The following is a 13,640-nucleotide window of genomic DNA, read 5'->3' as shown; positions in this document are numbered from 1 at the left end:
GAGATCTTCACAACGGCACAAGCCGGGTGGGAGCTTGAACGAGGGGGATATGAGAGGTACCTCTATGCAGGTGAAGTGGGTATTACTTCTGACCGCAACTTCTATCCAACCTCGCCAACCTCCTTTTCCGACTGGCACACGGGGCTTTTCCCTCACCGATTGCTGCCAAACTAACCACGGCTCGTATACGGAGTAGGAGAACAATCGATGCCCAATCCACATGTGGTTGTCGTTACTCCGGCCTTTGAAGTACGGAGTATCCGGTGATTGAGGGCCTTGGTGGACATGCAAACATGGAGCAGGGCCAGCAGGCACGCCGCGGATCTGGACCGGGTGGGCATGTCGTATTAGTTACAGTACGTAGTAGGTATTTGTTCTAGCTGTTTGCTGGTATGATTTGTAGGCGGCTTGGCGGATGAAACCGGCGGCTCCAGAGGTCCGCCCATCCCGAAATTCGCGCATGTGCTTCGCCAGCTGGATTCGTTTCATGACATGTACTGGGTGCAATAGAATAGAGCATCTTGCTTAATTCCTCTATCAGACGTCTCAGTTCCTAGCTGTCCTGATTGGACTGCCACTTCTGGTTTTCAAAGAGCTTTCTGTCTCAGGGCAAGAAACAAAACAAAACTATGACAACGGTAGCACCGGCCATGTCGTGCACCGTTGCAGGATCAACAGGTACACGATCTAGATTGCGCACAAATGCCTGCCAATAATATCACGCTGTCGGAATTGTGCTGCCGCCCCAATAACAAAAAAAACAAGAGCGGAAAAACAAGAGGCCAAACACACTCTCTTCTTGCCAGGCTGATGTGCGTCAATGACGTAAGCACAATGAGATGGTCTTCGCGCAGTTATATACCCCACAGAAGCCTACTCCAATAGAAACAAGGTGAACTCCAGAAGCATTTGTCAGTCTTCCAGCATGGAGGCATGTGCTCTGCGCTTTAGTCCGATCTTCCAAAGCTGAAGAAGTCGGGTCTGATAGAGCGAGCAGCCCTTGGCTTTTCCACGGTCAAACGCTGAACCGCCGAGGGTTTATGAAATATTCTTGCTTACTTGATATCGCGCCTTTTGGTGGTCTCGAAGCCATGAGATCAATGATCGACAAAGAGACGTATCGTATCTGAGCGCTGCCAATTACATGGACTAATTTGTTTTCAAAACATACGTTTCACCTACCTTGGCTGTAGTGACTGCACTAAGCCGTTTCAAACATCAAGTTTGTGGCGTTGGCGAAGGCAGTGTAGAGGTAGGCTGAAGGGGTATCATTCGCCTCTGATATGTTCTACATTTGAAAAGTACATTGGATGATGGTGTTACACAGTTGTTGGCCATCTGTTGGCCGTGGTAAATCTAGTCGACGTTCATCTCTTTTGTGGCCCAAGAACCGTCGACCCAGTCCGCCTTCTGACCGAGGAAGGCGACCCTCTCGGCCTGTTTGTCAAGCGATTCGACGACATACTTGTTTGCCACCTCTTGTATCTGTTCGCGTGTGACATCGAGGAGACGAGCCCGGCGTTCATGAGCCATCTCTTCGGTGACGCCGTAAAGGAACTGACCCATGCCCTCCGCGTTGATGTCCTTGGGTGCGTCAACGCTCTTGAACACAGAGATCTTGGCCTCCTCAAGATCACGATCTGTCCACTGCTTGTCAACGGCCCAACGGCCGGCATTGCGCATGATCTTGAGGGTATTTACTGGGTTCGGGTCCCGGTACGAATAGAAGCCGAAGATGCCTTCCAGCGAGCGTGCGTATGCACCACCACCATAGGCACCACCTTTCTCACGAATCTCGTGGTGCAGGTGCCTGTGCGTGAGCATCTGCGACAGGATGAGCAGCGGCGCGCTGTCTTTCGAGGTATACGAAGACGTGGGGACGGCAAGTGCGCCGTAGTAGACCTGGTAAGGCAATGGGTAAAAAGCCTTGACATCCCTTGCAAAGCTTTGGGCGGTCTGTCCAGTGGACGACAAGTTGACACTGTTATTCCTGGGCAGAGTACCTATGAATTTGGAAAGCGCTGTCTGGTTCTGCTGGACACTTTCGCTACCGCACGTGATAAAGGTGCGCATGCTGTCGGCGTTGAATGCCAGACGCTGAATGGTCTTGAGTTTTCCAATAACGTCTTCCAGCTGATCTGACTCCGGTCTACCGGCCAGAGATGTGAGAAGCTTGATCTGTGACAATCCACCAACTTGCTCGTTGTAATGATTCTTGGTACTCAAACCAGCCTCGGCAGCCGATCGTGCGTACGAATGGCCTGAGTCGGCGATCTGGTTTATCGCTTCCTCCGTAGACGCCTTCAACAATTGCCGGATGTGAGAGACGGCATCCGGGCTGTCAAAGTTCGTTTCCAGAACCAACAGCCGCAGAAGCTCGTACATTTCTTGAACATTTCGGTCCAAGACCATCCCGCTGAATGTAAGGCCTTCAGATGCCTGCGTAAAATCGTTTGGAGACGACGCGGCGTGGTAACCAACTGACAGGTTGCCACCAGTGAGTAGTTTTATACGGTCTTCCAGCTCTTCCATCGTTAGATCCTTGGTTCCAAGACGATTTATCGCATCTGTGAACAAAGGAATCATCTCGCGCAAGTCTTGTGGGAGGTTCTCGAACGTGTTGATGGAACGGAAGTAAGTCAAGCCATTAGTTGGCGCCTCGTGCCACATGGTCCTGAAGCCGTCAGTCTCGTCGTGTCTCACGACTGCCGGCTCTTTCCGTCTGGGTATGTCAGATACGCGCACGGTAGGGAGGCAGCTGAGGTCTTCGGAAGTTGACTTGCTCTGTTCGGCAAGTAGTTGGAGCTCTCGTTCTTCGAGTGCCTTTTGTGCCTCTGCTTCACCGCCCAAGCTTTCTCGGACTTCAGAAATTTTGGCCGCCAGCCTGGTCTCTTCCTCCTTGCCCAGTTCTGCGCCAAAGTCGGCAGAAGGTGTCATGGTGAAGGTCAAAGTGTTATCGTTGAGGAGGTAGCGGTCCATCAATCCCTCGAGATAACCTCCCTCGGCCATTTTGTTCTCAAATGCTTCAATGGTTTCGTTCCAGGCAAGCGTGTCAAACACATCGACACCGTTGAACCACTTTGGCTTGACCCGCTGCAATAAAGACATTCCAAAGTTGGCAGTCTTGTGCTTAAGTCCCAGCTCGATCTGATGCAAGTAGCCATCAATCTTGGACCTCTTGAAGCCTTGTTCACAAGCCTCCCGGAGTATTCTTTGGACCTCGGTCTTGACTTTAGGCACATCCTGCTCCTGAAGGCCAGTCAAACCAATGGAGAATATGCCGTCTTTCGCCGAATTGTCATAGCCAGAGTTGGGAGTCCAAGCTATGCCGAGACCAGACTCAATGAGACCCTTGTACATGGGAGAACCGTAACCGTCCATAAGTAGAGCCGAAATCAGGGACAGTGAAAACGACTCCACAATGTCTCCCGTATCACCCAATACCCAGGATACAGACGACTTGTACTGCCTGTTAGGGTCCACAAGAGGGTCGGTAGGCCCAGACATGGTGATATCCCGTGGGCCGCTGCTCAGATCGATGGGACGATGGACCTTGGCCACGTCTTCCGACGAGAGTTTGTTAAAGGCGCTCAACTGGGCATCGATTTCCTGCAAATGATCAGCAAGCGGCATGTCACCGTATGTGAAGAGTTTGGCGTTGCTTGGGTGGTAGTGGTCCGCGTGGAAGCGCTTGAGCTGCTCGTAAGTCAGGTCTGTGATCTTTTGGGGGTCGCCACCAGAGTTGTTTATATCGGGAAAGATGTGGTCCTGGAAGCGGATGTAGAACAGATAGGAAGCATCCGACATTTGACCCTTCATCTCGTTGTATACGACTCCCTTGAAGACCAGGCGCTTGTCTTCCGGTGTGGCTTCTGCGCCCGCAGCAGCTAGGGCCTCGGGGTTTTCTGGTCCAACCCTCCATCCCTCTTGCCAAAAGTCGGTCTTTTTCAATAATGGGTTGAGTGTGGCGTCCATGTATACGGACATGAGGTTCTGAAAGTCTTTGGCATTGGTAGTTGCGAAGGGGTAAAAGGTATGGTCAGACGCTGTGAAGGCGTTCATAAAGTTGGACAACGTCCTTGGGAGCATCTTGAAGAACGGATCTCGTATGGGATATCTGCACCAGCTTAGTTAGTCCAGGTTCGACTTAAAGACGTGCCTCAACCTTGCCTGTGGGTTATTCCTACTTTTCGCTTCCACAAAGAGTGGTATGCTCGAGGATATGAGGCAAACCCGTGTCATCCGGGGGATTTGTCTTGAAACCAATAGAAAAGACATTATTGCTGTCGTTCCTAGCGATGTGCAAGTGTTCGGCACCTGTTTTGTCGTGTTGAAGCTCCAAGGCCGTGAGTTTGAGCTCGGGAACGTGCTTGATGCGCTTCATTGTGAAGCCATGGAGGCGTTCGCCTGGCTGCGGAAACTGCTGGGTGACGGTTGCATAAGACCTGCCGGCGCCCCTCGCGCCTAGTGCTGCGCGCCGCAGCATGGTGGTCGTCGGTACCTCTAGATAGATATATGTGTATCGAGGGTTCGGTACTTCAGGTCTTCCAATGTCGGGAAAGGACAGCGAGATACGACCTGGGCGGTTTGCTAAACAGGTCACACGTTGAAGACTTTGAATCTGGCAAGTTGCCGCGTGCTCCAGGATGGCGACATGAGATCCGAAGTCCAGAAATATTTCATGCAGGGATCTGCTACCTTTTCCCGATTTCTGTGGAGCCTGGGAAAATACATCCGGTCGGTCCTAGCACGTTAGGCTAGGTACCAGTCTAGCCGCCCAGACGACAGTAAGACTTCTTGTACCTCGCTATCGCTGGGGCGCCCAGAGAACCTTGAATACTGACTTGGGAGGCGAACGGGCGTGACACAACAGAAATTGGCAGCCCGCTGAGTGGGTCACCTTAATCGCTCATGCTGGCTACGTACCTTTTCTGGTAGTGGAGGTTGCGACGCAGGTTTGGTGTGTGCTCCAACTGACTTGCCTTTTCTCGTGTGCCGCGCATTTTGATTCGATCCGACTACACTCGTCAAAATCGACCAGGCTATCACGATCCCGACCCGACCCAACCCAGACTCACCGAATACCGCACCCCGATGCACCGTATTCCTTGAAAAGGGATATGATTTACAGCAACTGTCGACCAGCATCACTAACATCCTGAACTTGACCCCCTCCCCCTACGAAAAAGAAGTACGCCTAGACAAAACTTTGCATGCCCACTACCAATACTGCGCCGGAGCATCCATTCTTCTCCTGGCCTGGACGGGGTCATGTCCGCCGTCAACTCCGCGACGACCCAAACCGCTGCACCCCCGCGACCGGCAGCCATGGCGAACGGCACCTCCCCCTCTGCCGTGCCGGTTCCGGCCGCTGCGGCAGCAGCACCACCCCAATTGAACAAGAAAACGAAGAAGAAGGCGCTCGACTCGAACGAGGCTTCCAAGTTGGTCGCCGCCAGGATTTCCCAGTTGGAGCTTGACCAGGCAGGGGATAAGGAGCAGGAGATTGAGATTGGTACGTGACTCCATGAGTTGCTGGTTCATTGAGTTGCCTGGTGATATTGTCTCACAGTGGCGCCGCCGGCCCTCCCTGATCTAAAGGACCCTCGTAGAGAGACTACTCCCTTCCGAAAGCATTGATGGGGTCACTTTTCATTTATTCCAACTCCCAAAGTCTCCAGCGTTTGGCCGTTGAAGCTATATGGAATCGCAAGACTTGGTGTAAAGATTTCTCTATACGCATGTAGACGTCACGTCACTGACTGTTTGTCATGTAGAACGGGAGGTCAAGAAAGCAAACCGCGAGCTCAACTCACAGACGGCCAAGATGGATAACCTTCAAAAGATCGACCATCTGACGAAGCGTTGTTCCGACTTGCTCGCCGACATGAAGAGGCACGAACGGGAAAGCCTAAAGAACAAAAAGCGGGGTGACCAGCTTCAAAAGGAGAAGGACCAGAGCCGCACTGAACTCACCAAGACTGTTGGCCTCAAGGAGAAACTCGAGAAGCTTTGCAGGGAGCTTCAGAAAGAAAACAACAAGCTCAAGGTTGGTTGCGATACTCTGTTGGGTTATGTCGCCTTCAATGCTGATGACGTATCGTATCAATACTCGACAGAGCGAGAACAAGGCCTATGCAGATAAGCAACTGCGTGATCAGAATTCGTGGGACGAGAAGTTTCTTGGTCTGCTTCAGCGACTCGACGACTATCAGAGCGAGAAGGACAACCCGAAGAAGCAGATGGTCGACATGGAGCTTGATGAACTGTCAGTGCCTACCCAGCACATCGGTCTTTGCCTTTCGTGCGCACATGGCGACTTTCAAATTACTAAACATTGGTTTCATCTAGGTTCCGACAACGCTTCAAGACTCTGATCGAGCAGTATGAGCTTCGAGATCTTCACTTCCACTCGCTTATGCGCACAAAGGAGCTCGAGGTTCAGTACAACATGGCAAGATACGAGGCGGAAAAGAAGCGAGCCGAGGCCGAAGTTGGACGCTCCAGGCAGCTCAACGCGCAGATCCAGACTTTTTCCAAGACCGAAGGCGAACTCCGGACTCAGCTCAACGTGTACGTTGACAAGTTCAAGCAAGTCAGTGGGCCGGTCCCTGTGAAAATCCCTTCGGTTGTGTGCCTTGGAGTCGTAGGATCTAACGTTGTTTCCAGGTTGAGGACACGCTCAACAATAGCAATGACCTTTTCTTGACATTTCGGAAAGAAATGGAGGAGATGTCCAAGAAGTCAAAGAAGCTGGAGAAGGAAAACGAAAGTCTCAAGAGGAAGCATGAAGCCATGAATCAGAACATCTTCAAGATGGCCGACGAGCGCACCAAAAACCTCAAGGAGCTCGAGGAACTCAGGAAGAAGACGGAGAAGCTGACGAGCATCATAACACAGATGCAGCAGCAAGGTCGTGGGATCGCGCCGAGTGGCCTTGCCAACAGCGTCGAGCCTTGCTATCCTGAGGGTGAGGAGGAAGGCGACGGTGAAGAGAGCGAGTACGAGGAGGAGTATGAAGACGTCAGTGAGGAGGACGGCGAGTACTACGATGAGGATCTTACCGAGGAGGAGGCGCAGCCCGAGCCGCAGAAATTCGGTCCCGAGCGCCCTCCGCCCCCGCCCGTCGCGAACGGGTGCTAGGAGACCCCGCTTCAGTGTACAATATCTATCTTGGTTTCGCTGGCCCTGATGCTCTTAACTATGTACTTGACATTTAGGTGGGCCTTTGAAGAGATCGTGAGTAGCCTGCTCTCGCGCGTAGGTCTAAGGTTTCGGGTTCCTTTTACGGATCGATTACCTTTGGCGAAAGTTGGACGGCGCACTCGTCAGTTAACCCGGTATGCGGACTGAAGCAAAGGCCTCACAGATGGGGCTTCAGCGTTGGAAAAGCAGTTTGCGTGTACATCTCTACGCAAAGATTCCGCATTATTAGACGCTTGGAAACCGTAACAAGTAGAGTAAACTTGACAACCATGATAAATCAACAGTACTTTGACTGGAGCTATGGTTGCCTACTCGCTTTTGCCCACTTGATCGAGATGGAACAGTAGTGAATACGAAGCCGTGGACAGTCCGTAAAAAGGCATCTTAGGTACCCAGAGTGTAAAATGTAACAATCTCGTCCGGACTACAGAAACACAGTCTGAACATACCCATCCGCATATCATTAGCAGAACACGATCTTTGGGGTCAACATGCATGAACACCATGATTCGGCTGGTCATGAGGACGAAATTGGACTGAAGGACAGATGACAAACCTTGATACAAACATGGAGAACCCTCGGCCTTAAAAATACACTCCAGCACCATGTGCGATTGCCTGTCAGTTAATCAGACAGAAGTAAAATTTATGAATTGGTGCAACAATACACGTAGAGCACAAATAAGTAAATGATAGTGAAGGGGAAACTCGTTGACAACAAGTTGCATGGAGGACTATTGTATGATATATTGCAAATACCTCAGGTAAGGTATCCTTCTGACGGGTATGAGGTACACTGTTACTGGTGAGGAGGGTTGACAACTTAATAGCAAGCCACTAGAACTAAAGGCACTGGATGTTATGTACGAAGTAATGCGCTATGGGGAGGCTGGCCATTGCCAATGCTGGCACAGGGTGGGTCGATATTGATTATAGCATTTTCATGGGATGAGGTCATTGGCTGCGCCTGATGCAACCCAATCACCGAAAACATGCTTGGCAGCACCCCGACGCATACCCTTCACGGCACCTGTGCTGCATTTAGAACTGGGGTTTCCATCATTCCACGACAGCGCGCTGACGCCGCTTTAGCACGCTGGTCAACGTGGCTTTGTTCTCTGCCATCCGTTTCTGTTCCGCGTTGATTTAGCGACCGGTTTATTGCATTTTCTCTCATCCACAATCGATTGCGGAATCCAACTGAGCTGCTTCATTCAATAGAGTGCTTTCTCAGCTTGCGCGCCTGATCCTTGGTTCGTTTCAGTCGACTTTACGACCACGAAGGACCCTTCTTTCGTTTCCTACACAGGTAACCATACATACATCGATCAGAAGCCACCTCGATTTACTCCCATTGTCGAAACTCGAACGCATCCGCTCAATGTCGCTGCGGCAATTTGTCGCTAAACGATCGATTCTAAGGGCTGGGGCCCAAATCTCGATTACTAGCTAGGCGAATCAGACGTTCAATAGATTGCTTTTCATCTTGAAACCCGGAGTCATTGGCAGGAACTTGGGTCGAGTAAGGGTGCAGTTCGCATGCACGACAGGCCGGGTTCGTTAGAGGACATCAAGTTGCAATCGAATACATCGCATACATACGAGAACGAAAAAAGATGGCCTTCCTCGAAGACCCCCGGCTCCGGCAGCGCTGGAATCAGATCTCGCACAACGCCGAAGGCGTAGCAGAAAATGCCGCCGCTGGAATTTGGTCCTTTCAACACCGCTACATCGAACCATGCTTTGCAGGTGTCAGCAACTCGCTAGACGCGTGCACGGGTCTGTGCCTCGGCGGTGACAGCGAGGAGCGGGCGCGCCAGGCTCGCGAACGGGAGCGAGGCGCCCGTCGCTCTTCAATAAGGCCAGAGTTTAGCTTCGACTTTTATGATGACTGGGACGACGATGACGATGCTCTCGCCGGGTATAACTACTACGGTGGAGCGGGTAGTTCCAGTTCCTCCGGGTATGGAGAGGGGTCATCGGCAGGCCGTTCAGGCGGAATCCTTGGGGCTGATTGGGATAGGTTACTCGCCGGGACGGGATCTGCGAGAAAGCACGGCGGTGGTGCTGCCTCGGTGGGACAGAATGGTGAGGTGCTAAATCAGCCACGGCGTAAGAGGTCGATGAGCTATGGCACCAGAGGCCAGAAGACACGGCGGAAGAAAAGCGTGCAGGAGGACCCGACGATAATACCTAGTACATCGACTTTCGGGTTCTTAGGCAGGCTGCCCTTCAAGATTGGCGGTACTTTGAGATACAAGCCAAGTGCAGCAAACTTACAAGACCACCCGGGAGCAGATCGTCAACCGGGCCAAGGCAGCGAGCATGAACCATTGTTGGGGGCAGAAGATGATGACAGCGGTTTCTATGGGGACAGGGACGGCTTGCCATCGAACCATGCGAAGGAAAATGGATACAGGCCTTCATCTAGGCATCATAGTCCACAGCGGCCGGGCGACGAGATATACAATCCCAAAACGAGGAAACGAAGCAACACGACCGGCTCGGGAGCCACGTCGGATTCATACAGGTCACGGGGGGATTTGTTCCCTAGTGGCGGCGAGGGAGAAGAGGACGCGGTACCCCTTGACGACGAGTTCACGATAGCGCTTGATCGCGTCGACGATAAAAGCAGCGGCAAGACACGAATCAGTAGTAAGAAGGGAAAGAGACGCGCAGGCTCTAGCGGCAAGGCACAGGGTATATCACGCAGCGTCTCGCGAACGACAATAGCATCCGAGATGACTACATCGTCATCAAACCACTCCCACGTATCTCTTGTGTCTTCTCCAGTACAGCTGCAGAAGCGGCCAAGCTTTGGATCTGCGGAGGCTCCGCTTGTAGAGGAGGAAGCGACTATCGTGGAAGACCCAATGACACAGTCGCTTGAAGATCTCCATTACGAAGAGCAGATGGCAGCGAGAGAAGAAGCCGAAGATTTCGAGCGCAGGAGGGAGGCAGCAGCTCAATTAGCGGCAGAACGTGGCCTTGGTGCTCGTCCAGAAGTCAACGCGCCCGGAAAGGGACAGCATGCAGGTTTCGACGATATTCCGGACCCGCCTGATATATCCGGGTCCGGCGTCACAAGTAAAGTAAGTGAAGCGGGCTCGGAGGCTCAAACAGAGGAGCCCCTGGCAGGTCTGGTACAACCAAACAAAACAGACGGATTTACTCCAGCGAAACTGCCAAACTTCCGATGATGGAAAGGCGGCAGGCAGCTAGCTGGTCGTAGAATCATGATTGCATCAGAGGATGACCTAACTCATGTGTACAACAACCCAACAGCCACTGCGCTGGATTATCTAATGAAAAAAAGAAAGAAAAACATACCTACTTATTCCATTGATGTTAGTTTACCAATGTGTTACTTAGTACGTGCCTCGGCCTTGTTGTGCTAACTTTTGTTTGTATTCTGGCCATTCTAGGGCAAGCTCGGAGGACAGACACAGTACCGAACGGCATGTAAATCTTGTGGCAGTCCCCATTAATCGTGCAAAACACATGAACAACAAGGGACGAACAAGCCGAAAACGCTGTAATTTGGCGATCATTCTGAATTGCCTCGGTTCTCGATAATATCAATTTATGGCAATGAGAGAAAAAAAGAAAAAAAAAAGCATTTGATTTTCTGATAATACCTGAGGCAGATACGGAGGAACGGACGATCAGAACGTCCGCTTCCGTTTGAGGAGGACAAGGCATGGACGAGGTATTTAGAACACAAAATGGGGAGCCTCGGTATCTTCCCCGCACTTCCGGCCCCCGTTCTGTTACCCCGGATCGCCAAGCAATTAATTGTACCGGTAAGTCAGTGCAATCATCATTGGAGTGGACCCCGACTTGTAATCGTTTTTATTTTTTTAATTGTTTTTGGCTCTTTCCCTGACACTGACTTCACTTCGAGCAGAGAAACTTATGAGTTGGACTACTCTGTATATTAAACGCATATCTAATCTATCGTTATATCTCTTTGGACCAGTGCTTTGTCCTTGACCGTTTGAACTTATTCTCAGCTGCTCGGCATCCAGCTTTAACCTGGACCAAGACCAATTGCTACTCGGGCAACTCCCGTAAAAGGAAACATCCAGCAGCCAACAAAAGACAAAATAAAATCCCACACAATGTCAGCAAAAGGCCCCATCACAACACCGCTCACCCAGCTCCTGGGGATAAAACACCCCATCGTCCTGGCCGGCATGGCCCGCGTGTCAGGCGGCAAGCTTGCAGCGGCGGTATCCAACGCGGGTGGACTTGGCGTCATCGGCGGCTTTATGTACACGCCGGATCAGCTGCGCGAGATCATCGCTGAGATGAAGGCCAACTTTGACACCCCCGACCTGCCGTTCGGCGTCGACTTGGCCCTGCCGCAGGTGGGCGGAAACGCGCGCAAGACAAACCACGACTACACGGGCGGTAAGCTCGACGAGCTCATCGACATCACCATCGAGTCCGGGGCGAAGCTGTTCGTGTCGGCGGTCGGCGTGCCACCAAAGCACGTCATCGACCGCCTCCATGGCGCCGGCATCTACGTCATGAACATGGTCGGCCACCCCAAGCACGCCGTCAAGGCCCTCGACCTGGGCGTCGATCTGGTCTGCCCCCAGGGTGGCGAGGGCGGCGGCCACACAGGCGACATTGCCAACAGCGTGCTGATCCCGGCCGTGGTGGACGTGGCGCGCCGGTACCGGCCCAAGATGCTGGGCGGCAAGCAACATGCCATCGTCGTGGCGGCGGGCGGCATCGCTGACGGCCGTGGTCTGGCCAGCAGCTTGATGCAAGGCGCCGCCGGTGTCTGGGTGGGCACGCGGTTCGTGGCCAGCGTCGAGTCCAACTCGAGCGACGAGCACAAGCAGGCCGTGGTCGACTGCAACCCCGAGGACACCGAACGAACGCTGGTGCTGAGCGGGAGGCCGCTCAGGTTGAAGGTCAACGACTACATCCGCAAATGGCACGCGCGGCCCGACCGCATCAAGGAGCTGTGTGACAAGGGCATCGTGCCCATCGAGCACGACTTTGAGAATGGCACCGAGAATGGCGGTGAGATTGACCTGCCTCACCTGATGGGCCAGGTCGCGGGCAACATCAAGAAGGTGGAGCCGGCCGGTGACATTGTGAGGTCAATGGTTGCCGAGGCCGTCGAGATGATCAAGCTGGGTGGGTCGTACTTGGGTGATACGCAGAAGAGCAGGTTATGAGGGAGCTTATGATGTATGTTTATTATACGGCGAAATAGGTTATGAAGGTTGGCTTCGCGAGTAAGAAAGTATCTCTATCAAACATGTTTCTAACAAACCAAGGTTTTGTACATGTTTCCAAACAGAAATACACAATATCACTGTTAAAGGACCCCATTAGTAGCAAGAAGGTTAACCATATACTCTATACTTGATACAGACACCTAGCTCTTCTTGAAGCCATAAACGTGGATAACAACTCGAGAGGCTGTTCTGGTGTTTACACCAAGCCAAGTGGACAGACCCCAGGGTAGTCAAACTATATGCACCAAATACGGCGCTATGACCAGGCGGATGATAAACACGAACAAGGGCAGAGGTGAATGCAGCCATCAGAAGGTTTGCTGACCCCTGCTTGGGTCTAGTTCTAGATCTAGATCTAGACCATTGCTACTACTACCGTATACTGACAGGTTGCCCGTCTCGGCAGAGAACGGTTGAAAACAGACCAAATCGCCTGATCTTTGCTATTTCCCCCCTCTCTTATTGTGATTGACCCAAGGGAGTTAACCGATCACTTTTGTCTTGAATCAGCTACGTATACTCTGTATCTTTGGTGATCTTCCTCCGTGCCTTATGTCTCCCTCCCCCATCTATGTAGTTGACTTCCATCAACCCCCGGTCGATTGATTAGTGGTACGATTAAAGCTAAAGTTCAATCTTATTATCAAAGAAACTTTGCCTTCTGTCGTCTCGTGAAAAAGCTTGGCAGAACCATGCTGCGGCGCTGTGTGAATGTGATTTTGATTTTCTGTTGCGCTTATGCGGTACGAGTGAATTTTCACCACTCGCCATTTTCAGCTCACTATGTCTTATCTGTTCTTGGCTGAATGGCTGGCTACCCACCCTGGCCTAAATCTGGCTGCCACCCAAGGTTGGAGCCGGACTTTTAAAAAGTGTCTACAGTAAGGGAGTACTGTTAAATTTTGATTGCTCCCGAGCCGCAAGTTCTGCTGGCAACCGACGAAGCATGACTGCCAAGCCGGCAGCAACCCGGAACATGTATGGGTGTGGTTGGTTGCGGGGGATGATATTGCGCGATCGTTTTATTCTCATTCGTTTACAGGTGAAGGAAAAGGGCGCTGTTTGGCGACTCTTGTCAGTGGTTCTTTTTCCTTTTTTTGTTTCATTATTCTTCAGATACCCATTGTTAGCGTACATTGGCGGCGAGTCGATGCGATTGATTGATTAATCGTTTGG

The 13,640-nt window shown here is 51.9% G+C and overlaps 4 protein-coding genes across 4 annotated transcripts; 3 read left to right on the top strand and 1 right to left on the bottom strand.

Moving 5' to 3' along the window:
• Window positions 1-1,159: 1,159 nt before the first annotated feature.
• MGG_02440 (mitochondrial presequence protease) lies at window positions 1,160-4,862 on the bottom strand. Its single transcript, XM_003709181.1, has 2 exons — window positions 4,188-4,862; window positions 1,160-4,117 (listed from the first exon to the last, which is right to left on the bottom strand). The coding sequence occupies exons 1-2, from the start codon at window positions 4,484-4,486 to the stop codon at window positions 1,357-1,359; spliced, it is 3,060 nt and encodes a 1,019-aa protein (XP_003709229.1). The 5' UTR covers window positions 4,487-4,862; the 3' UTR covers window positions 1,160-1,356.
• Window positions 4,794-7,497, top strand: MGG_11907 (uncharacterized protein). The gene is made up of 5 exons (XM_003709180.1): window positions 4,794-5,515; window positions 5,778-6,049; window positions 6,120-6,268; window positions 6,352-6,595; window positions 6,670-7,497. The coding sequence occupies exons 1-5, from the start codon at window positions 5,272-5,274 to the stop codon at window positions 7,141-7,143; spliced, it is 1,383 nt and encodes a 460-aa protein (XP_003709228.1). The 5' UTR covers window positions 4,794-5,271; the 3' UTR covers window positions 7,144-7,497.
• Window positions 7,498-8,822: 1,325 nt separating this feature from the next.
• On the top strand, window positions 8,823-10,512 carry MGG_11908 (uncharacterized protein; the record flags this gene model as incomplete). Its single annotated transcript, XM_003709179.1, has 2 exons — window positions 8,823-10,298; window positions 10,492-10,512. 2 exons carry the CDS (start codon window positions 8,823-8,825, stop codon window positions 10,510-10,512), a joined length of 1,497 nt encoding a protein of 498 aa, XP_003709227.1.
• An 815-nt stretch (window positions 10,513-11,327) lies between these two features.
• Window positions 11,328-12,608, top strand: MGG_02439 (oxidoreductase; the record flags this gene model as incomplete). The annotated part of the gene is made up of 2 exons (XM_003709178.1): window positions 11,328-12,360; window positions 12,601-12,608. The coding sequence occupies 2 exons, from the start codon at window positions 11,328-11,330 to the stop codon at window positions 12,606-12,608; spliced, it is 1,041 nt and encodes a 346-aa protein (XP_003709226.1).
• Between the last annotated feature and the right edge of the window lie 1,032 nt (window positions 12,609-13,640).

This window comes from Pyricularia oryzae, chromosome 1, assembly GCF_000002495.2.
Source record: "Pyricularia oryzae 70-15 chromosome 1, whole genome shotgun sequence".
Classification (NCBI taxonomy): Eukaryota; Fungi; Ascomycota; class Sordariomycetes; order Magnaporthales; family Pyriculariaceae; genus Pyricularia; species Pyricularia oryzae.
The sequence above is the reverse complement of the archived record's forward strand: the minus strand, read 5'-3'. Positions and strand labels throughout refer to the sequence as shown.

What these genes read in the sequence shown, in the direction of transcription:
- MGG_11907 (XM_003709180.1), top strand. Translation starts at nt 5,272, where the DNA reads ATGTCCGCCGTCAACTCCGCGACGACCCAAACCGCTGCACCCCCGCGA. An exon ending in GGAGCAGGAGATTGAGATTG is followed by an intron (nt 5,516 to 5,777) that starts GTACGTGACTCC and finishes TTTGTCATGTAG; the next exon opens with AACGGGAGGTCAAGAAAGCA. An exon ending in ACGTTGACAAGTTCAAGCAA is followed by an intron (nt 6,596 to 6,669) that starts GTCAGTGGGCCG and finishes CGTTGTTTCCAG; the next exon opens with GTTGAGGACACGCTCAACAA.
- MGG_02440 (XM_003709181.1), bottom strand. Translation starts at nt 4,486, where the DNA reads ATGCTGCGGCGCGCAGCACTAGGCGCGAGGGGCGCCGGCAGGTCTTAT. An exon ending in ACTCTTTGTGGAAGCGAAAA is followed by an intron (nt 4,118 to 4,187) that starts GTAGGAATAACC and finishes AAGCTGGTGCAG; the next exon opens with ATATCCCATACGAGATCCGT.